The sequence below is a fragment of the Tachysurus fulvidraco genome, chromosome 26 (genome assembly GCF_022655615.1).
Source record: "Tachysurus fulvidraco isolate hzauxx_2018 chromosome 26, HZAU_PFXX_2.0, whole genome shotgun sequence".
NCBI lineage: Eukaryota > Metazoa > Chordata > Actinopteri > Siluriformes > Bagridae > Tachysurus > Tachysurus fulvidraco.
Window position 1 is genome coordinate 16814641 of NC_062543.1, and position 8327 is coordinate 16822967.

General features: G+C 41.0%; 2 protein-coding genes across 2 annotated transcripts; both read right to left on the reverse strand.

Moving 5' to 3' along the window:
* Window positions 1-2906: 2906 nt before the first annotated feature.
* Window positions 2907-6207, reverse strand: gja2 (gap junction protein, alpha 2). The gene is given in 3 exon segments (XM_027148327.2): window positions 2907-3197; window positions 3199-4098; window positions 5819-6207. Coding segments are annotated over 2 exon segments (1050 nt in total). The 5' UTR covers window positions 4078-4098; window positions 5819-6207; the 3' UTR covers window positions 2907-3026.
* A 254-nt stretch (window positions 6208-6461) lies between these two features.
* On the reverse strand, window positions 6462-8056 carry LOC113643862 (gap junction beta-1 protein-like). Its single transcript, XM_027148316.2, has 2 exons — window positions 7876-8056; window positions 6462-7748 (listed from the first exon to the last, which is right to left on the reverse strand). The coding sequence occupies exon 2, from the start codon at window positions 7732-7734 to the stop codon at window positions 7018-7020; it is 717 nt and encodes a 238-aa protein (XP_027004117.1). The 5' UTR covers window positions 7735-7748; window positions 7876-8056; the 3' UTR covers window positions 6462-7017.
* Between the last annotated feature and the right edge of the window lie 271 nt (window positions 8057-8327).

Below are 8327 nucleotides of genomic sequence, written 5' to 3' on the forward strand. Positions count from 1 at the left end.
CTGTTATGCCTTACGTGTTAACTTGAGTTCTATAAGAAAAGAAATAAATTATTTTTTCACTCACTGACATTTCAGTTCTCCCAAGGTATGCAAACTTTTGTGCACAACTGTATACATATATATATAATGTGCTCTGTTTGAATGTTGTTTTTATGTTTATCACAAAGTGGTATTATTTTATGTTTCAGTGCATTAAAAAAGCTTTTAAAAATTGTTTAGAAAGTCTGGAATATTAGTTAGCAAGAAACCTGTGTGTTCCACATTTATCTCACATGTCACTAACCACTAGCATTATTGTTAGATATTCACTAATTCATTTTGGTGTTTGTTTGTTTTTTCATTATTCATTTATACCAAAAAAATCACATGTACTGTATGTAGAATATGTAAATGAACATGTTATATACATGTTGAACATGTTGAATAACACATTGTTATATTCATGAAACTCATTTAGAATATATGATGTGAAGATATTTGTCACATGGTGGTCAGTGTCAGGGTTTGGATTGTGTTTTGATGATCATTGTGTTTAAAACAGCTATAATGTGACAATCAACATAGTGTTGCTCTATGATTTGTTTAAGGCTTTATGTCTAATTTCTGCAGCAGCTTTGTTTATCCCTAAAGATGCTTTTTATACACACACACACACACACACACACACACACACACACACCAGGATGGTTATAATGTGTTTAGTGTTGTGTGTCTGTGTGTTTTGTGCCTCTGACTTAAGCTACTTCAGTGGATGTGATTTATTTACCTGTGAAATAAAGGAGAAGATTAAAGTGTGTGTGTGTCTGCATGTGTGTGTAAACTGATGCACAGCTTACTCTAAATGAGTCTGTGTGATTTTGGGAGATAAATAAGATAAACAGATGAACAAATCTTTGTACAGACAGTTGACTGTAACTGATGAGCTGGAATTCAGAATGTGTTTGTGAAGGTAAAAATATTTCAGGAGCTCGTCCTGGAATAGCAAATTTCCTGTCTAACCTCCGACTTCTGACCCTGCACCTGTCAGGACGTATATAGAGCGAGTGTGAAGAGTCAGCGAGGTGTTTCATGCCCTTCACTTCGTATGAGCATGTAGTCATGAGCGACTTTACAATTAATACAATTTAGATTTATAGTTTCACTATATTTAATACATTTATAGAGAAATACTGGTTTTACTTTAGACTTGTGTGTTTCAGCCCAGATTTACTTAAATTAATTTTTATCTCTGAATCTTTTGTGTTCCCTCAGAGTTTCTCTCATTTACCTCAATTTTAATTATGATTTACTCCAAACTCCACTACTTAGGGGAAGAAACTAATAGTAACTGCCGACGTTACTCACTGTTTGTGGTCTCGGACCCTCAAATGCTCAGCTGTATAAATGAGATCGATGTAAGTTCTGGATAAAGACGTCAGAAATGTAAATGTAGGAAGCTGCATGAAAAAAATCAACACAATACAATAATCACAGTTTGTGTAGCAGGACAAATGTATTCCAGCATTGAAGGATGAGCCACCAAAAGGGTTCCATTCTCCCACATATTTAAAATAATTGACTATTAAACTAAGAATATCGACAATACACATTTCTGTCCATTGTTTTTTCTACAGCATCAAAAGACTCCGATTTCATGTCAAGGACGTTTTAAGAGGATTATGTACATACACACATAAAGACTGTTCTCTGTGTGTGTGTGTGTGTGTGTGTGTGTGTGTGTGTGTGTGTGTGTGTGTGTGTGTGTGTGTGTGTTATATACACCGATCAGGTATAACATTATGACACACATAAAGACTGTTCTCTGTGTGCGTGTGTGTGTGTGTGTGTGTGAGAGAGAGAGAGAGAGAGAGAGAGAGAGAGAGAGAGAGAGAGAGAGAGAGAGAGAGAGAGAGAGAGAATTTATCGATGAAACATTTTAATTCTGGTTTAATCACTTTATTAAAACACACAGTGAGTGTTCAGGCTCAGACTGCAGTTACCATAGCAACAGTACACAGTAAAAACGTTGTAACACACAGTAATAATATTCAGTTCATTAAAACACAACCAAAAAATAAGACACTTAACAACCAAATGACAGCTTGTTAGCAAAATCTACACTCACTAGCATTACAGCTAAAAATGGAAATCCAGAAAAGTTCAAACTTTGTTTCTTACAAACCAGAGAAATGCTAAGGCTCGTAAATTAGCAGTGTGACAAATATTGATAAACTACAACAAAAACAAATGCTAGCAAAATAACAATGACATTAGCAGCAGGGCTAACGCTAGGAGGCTAGATTTAATGCTAATAAAGCATGTTAGCAGTGTGGCACATTCTGGTAAATTAGTGCAATGCTAGTGCTAGTAGTGTGTGTCAAATTCTGGTCGGACTGAAGAAGCCCACTGACGGGTGTTAGTGAATATAAACACAGGCTAATGCTAATACATTAACAATGTGTCAAGTGCTAAAAAATAGTGAAACAGGCTAGAGTTTCTCCACTAGTGATAAGTTAAACACTAGCATGTGAGTAAACACTAACTGAGACCGCAGGCCAGTTTGAGTGTCTCTTTCTATGTTCTTCTCAATGATAAAAATAAAAAAGTATCACACATTCATCATGAGACTTCTGAGTCCCATCACTTTTACAATAATAATCAATAATCACTTAAATCACACAGAAAAATTCACACTTATCTGTCACCAACTCACACATGACACCTAGTACATTATCATTAAGTACAGTATTAAAGCTAATTACTTTAACACTAGCCACATGTCAAACCTTATCTGTAGTGGCAAATGCTAACAGTTTTACGTAGGAAACACTGCAGTTCATGTATGTGTGTGTGTCTATTGTGTGTGTATTTGTGTCTATTGTTTGTGTGTGTGTGTTTGTTTGCATTTGTATCTGTATGTGTGTGTATTTGTGTCTATTGTTTGTGTGTGTGTGTTTGTTTGCATTTGTATCTGTATGTGTGTGTATCTGTGTGTATTGTGGTATCACTAGTTGGTTGTTAGGTTTTATTTCATTTTTTTCTTCTCCTTAAATTTTCAGATCGTCCAGTCGGCTCTTATTGTTGCTATAGCGACTAGCATAGCTCGGCCTGCGCTGGTAATACGGAGATCCAGGGGCAGAACTTGAGGTTTTCTTCACCCTGGTTTCATCAGGTTTGGTTTCTGCAGGGTCAGCTTTGGTCTCTGTGGTGATGCGCTCTAACGGCAAGGTTATCGTTGTTCTGTTTGTGGGCGGAGCGACTGCCGTACGCGGGAAAAGAGCCGTCAGTGTCTGGGAGTTTGTACTGAGGCTCAGGGGGTGGGGCATGGGCAGGGTAATAGGGGTAACTGGCAACAAATGGAATAACAGCTTCCTCACTAGGTGTTTTGGAGGAAGAGTCAGAGATCGAATGGCGAAAGCGGAGACCCTGTCGACACTTGGTGAAGCCAAGGTGGTACATCTCCACCAAATTTAGGAGAAGTGACACACATGCTACAGCTAGCATGAACAGGATGAAGATGGTTTTCTCTGTAGGGCGTGAGATGTAGCAGTTTACTGTATTGGGACATGGCCAGCTGCTGCACGTGTACATGGGCTTGAGCTCAAAGCCATATAGGAAGTACTGTGCTACCAGGAAGCCCACCTCCAGCAGGGTTTTGAAAATGACATTGAACACATACGTGCGAAGCAGAGCTCCCTGCAGCCTGATCTTTCCCTGTTCATCCCGAATGGTTGTTGTTACTTTTCCCGCTTTCCCAGCTCCATCCTTATCCACACGCTTCTGCTTGTCCTCCATACGCAGCAGGTGCAGGATGTGTCCCAGGTATATGAGCGTGGGAACTGACACAAAGATGATCTGCATGACCCAAAACCGGATGTGTGAGATGGGGAAGGTTCGGTCATAGCAGACATTTTGACAGCCAGGCTGCTTGGTGTCACAGGTGAAACCTGACTGCTCATCGCCCCACACCTTCTCTGCTGCTGCTCCCAGAACCAGGATCCTGAAGATGAAGAGCACAGAGAGCCACACCTTCCCCACCACAGTGGAGTGTTCCTGAGCACTCTCCAACAACTTCCCCAATGAGCTCCAATCACCCATGACTGACTATCCACACACAGTCTGGGGGGAGGGGGTAGAGAGGGGAGGGAGGAAGAGGGAGAGTAAATAAAGAAAAGAAAGAGAGGGACAGGCAGAAAGATTAATCAATCTTTTGTTATTATTATTATTATTATTATTATTATTATTATTATTATTATTATTATTATTATTATTATTATTATTATTATTATTATTATTATTATTATTCTTTGACCTGTTCGTATTTTTGTCAGTCTGGAGTAAATTCTGATTACATTAGTCACAGGGTTAGTTCTGGTCAGGGTTAGTTGTAGGAACCATTTTAGGGAACCAAGTCTAGGAACTGCTGTTGATTAAATGTGAGCAGAATGTCATCGTCACTGCGTTTCCACGGTGACGCAGCATTTCACACATCAACTTTAGTTTCCTTGATGTTCAAACAACCAGGAACTCATTTAGGAACTGTGAAGTTCTCATCCATGAGAGTTCAAGAACTGTTTAGTTTCTGTAACAAAAAACATTCAGTCTTACATGACTTCCTGTTCTTGTATGAGGTCATAGCCATTACTCTGTGTCACTGCATCATAGGCATTCAGCCAACAACCTGTGACATCTCATCACTCTGTGTGTGTGTGTGTGTGTGTGTGTGTGTGTGTGTGTGTGTGTGTGTGTGTGTGTGTGTGTGTGTGTGTGTGTGTGTGTGTGTGTGTGTGTGTGTGTGTGTGTGTGTGTGTGTCTCAGGTTGCCGCTTAAGTACTGTCTTGTTCAGTCACTCTTTCTGACCCTCCTAGTTCCTCTGTGTGTGTGTGTGTGTGTGTGTGTGTGTGTGTGTGTGTGTGTGTGTGTGTGTGTGTGTGTGTGTGTGTGTGTGTGTGTGTGAGAGAGAGAGAGAGAGAGAGAGAGAGAGAGACAGAGAGATTGAGATTATATTAGAGAGAGAGAGAGATTTATAGTATCCTGCCTCGAAGCCCGATGATGCCTGAGATAGGCACAGGCTCCTCTTGACCCGAGTAGTTTGGTAGAAAATGAATGAATGAATATTGAATATAAATTATTATTATTATTATTTTGATGAGTCTCTAAAAATAAACCCTGTCTTATTAAACAATAAATTTCACATCAGAACATCAGTTTAATGTTAGCTCATTACTCAGTATTACAGACTCACACACACAGATACTGTCATCAGGTCAGATATCACATACATCAGGATATTTATATTTAATATTGAGGCTGATGGATATGAATGTAAGATAACTGTCGGCTAGTTACATCTGATAAATTTATTGTTTTTATAGAACAGTGTGCTGAAAACCACAATATAAAACTTCACATAATCATTTTTTGAATAATGACATGTTTTCACCTGAACAACACCTAAAGTGTTAATGACTCAGTAAAGTAAGTGTTAATGACTCAGTAACGTAAGTGTTAATGACTCAGTAAAGTAAGTGTTAATGACTCAGTAACGTAAGTGTTAATGACTCAGTAAAGTAAGTGTTAATGACTCAGTAGGTATAAACTCATTAACAAATAAATTACCAAAATTACTAAAACAGAAAAGAGTATTCGGTACTTTGAAGAAGGTAAAACATGCTTTTTTGCATTTAATTGGTGGTTGTGTGTGTGTGTGTGTGTGTGTGTGTGTGTGTGTGTGTGTGTGTGTGTGTGTGTGTGTGTGTGTGTGTGCGCACGCGCGTGTGTGTGAAGTGCTGTACTCTGCTGTGTAATTGTACATGTGTATCAGGAAATCGGGACTCACCTTCACTATATGTTCACATCCAGTATGAGTCCCAACACACACATCTACACACAGCTGAAACCTCTCATTAACACAGAGCAACAACAAAACTGTGACTACAAGCTATAACCATCCGCCAATAAACATGTTGTGTGTGTGTGTGTGTGTGTGTGTGTGTGTGTGTGTGTGTGTGTGTGTGTGTGTGTGTGTGTGTGTGTTAGGGTTAAATTTGGCAGACAACACAATCCCTTAGAGAGAACTGTAAACCGTATGCTGCCTCCTTCATGTAGACTGACAGCGGCTCAACCAATCAGATGGCAGGGAAGTGTTTAGAATTTGGCTAAATATATTCTCCCTTCTACAGGGAAAATACCACACACACACACACACACACACACACACACACACACACACACACAAAGTGCTATAATGATGATGGATTAAATAGCAGGTCTCACTACAGTATACTACTGACCCCAACTCTGCCTCTAACACTGGATCACACCCATTCATTCATGTCGAGGTGTGTGCGCGTGTGTGTGTGTGCGCGCGTGTGTGTGTGTGTGCGCGCGTGTGTGTGAGCTTGTTGAGGCTGAAAAGGAAATATTTATTAGTATTATTATTTCTACTTCTGTCCACACACACACACACACACACACACAGAGGGTTTTTTTCAATATATTACATTTATTCACTGTTTAAAATCATTTTAAAAGTATGAGTCAAAAACCTTTTGTTATTAATTATCATATGTAAATGACATGATGATACCATATAATGTCCCATTCAAGGTAAACTCTTCTGTTAGCCAAGAGCTCAGAGACCGAACCACCTTTAAACGCACTCCTGACTCGTTGTGTATTTAAGGGAGCACTAACATGCTGCCTACATAGGGACCCTACGCCTGCTCTTATGTACCTTTTTATTCCGTGTCACATTCCACCTCACAATTAGTTAAATCATTAGTTATTAGTTAGATTAGTTAAATTAGTTAGTTATCTAGTCAACTGTTAAGGCTGATTTCACAGTGTGACAGATGGAAGCTTAGGTTAGATTAGATTGTTATTAAACTTCATTAGTCACTCAATGTCATTAATGTTAGCTAAAATATACAGCACAGTGGTTTGTTGGTGAGTGTGAGCATGTCAGTGTGAACATGGTGATGCAGTGAGGTGAAGCAGTGTGAAGATGAGTGTTTTTCATTTAAATAAAACAGCTCTTTAGTAGGAGAACAGTTTGTGGCTGATCCAGGCTCCCACATGCGACTGGTCGCTGGAGTTCAGGTGTTTGCTCACAGCGTGGGCAATGAGGAAGATGATCTCTGCAATGTTGAGGAGGACACAGACACCTGAGACAGCCAGCATGAAGATGGTGAAGACAGTTTTCTCAGTGGGACGTGAGACGAAACAGTCAACGATGTTGGGACACGGATAGGCATCGCACTTGACCAGCCGGAACATCCGATATCCGGGGTATATGGCATAGAACAGGTAGAGGAAGGCCGACTCAAAAGCGACACGCACCAAGAGGCTGAGGATGTACGTCCACCAGAGGGCACCGCTAATCTCCGTGGCACGTGCGGCAATTCGTTCCAGCTCGCCTGAACCTGGGTGGTGGCGCCGCATCTTTTTCTGCAGGTGCTTCCGGTGCACGACGTGCATGTGCACTAGCAAGGTGGCGCTGGACACCAGAATGAGCTGCAGTGCCCACAGGCGAGTGTGTGAGATGGGAAAGAAGTGGTCGTAGCACACGCTGTTGCAGCCTGGCTGCTGCGTGTTACATGTGAACTGCTCACGCTCATCACTCCACACGCTCTCCGCTGCCACAGCCAACACCAACACACGGAACACAAAGAGCACCGAGAGCCACACTCGCCCCAGAGCCGTGGAGTGACGACTACCACCACTGATCACAGCGTAGAATGTCACCCAGTTCATCCTCACTCACCACTCTGAAAACACACACACACACACACACACACACACAGAATCACACACATAGAGAATCACACACTGTCATAAGTTGCACAATACCACTGGTGCATTACATACAGATACACATTCAGACATATTTGTTACCCGTCACTGTAGATGATGTTAGTGTCTGTGATTCCTGATGGAGAATCAACCACATCAGTCACACACACTCCATCTCAGTGTTCTTTTTGATGCAGCAGTGGAGGGTGGATCAAAACTCTCTCTCTCTCTCTCTGTCTCTGTGTCTCTCACACTCAAGAACTTCACACACACACACACACACACACACACACACACACACACACACACACACACACACACACACACACACACACACACACACACACACTCACACACACACACAAATTGCTTTGTGACTGAACCCACACACTGCGTGACCCTAAAGTCACATGATCCTTAAGAGGGCGTCAGATTGGCTAAAAGACAGACAATTACACTGTGCATATGTGTGTGTGTGTGTGTGTGTGTGTGTGTGTGTGTGTGTGTGTGTGTGTGTGTGTGTGTGTGTGTGTGTGTCTGTGTGTGTGTGTGTG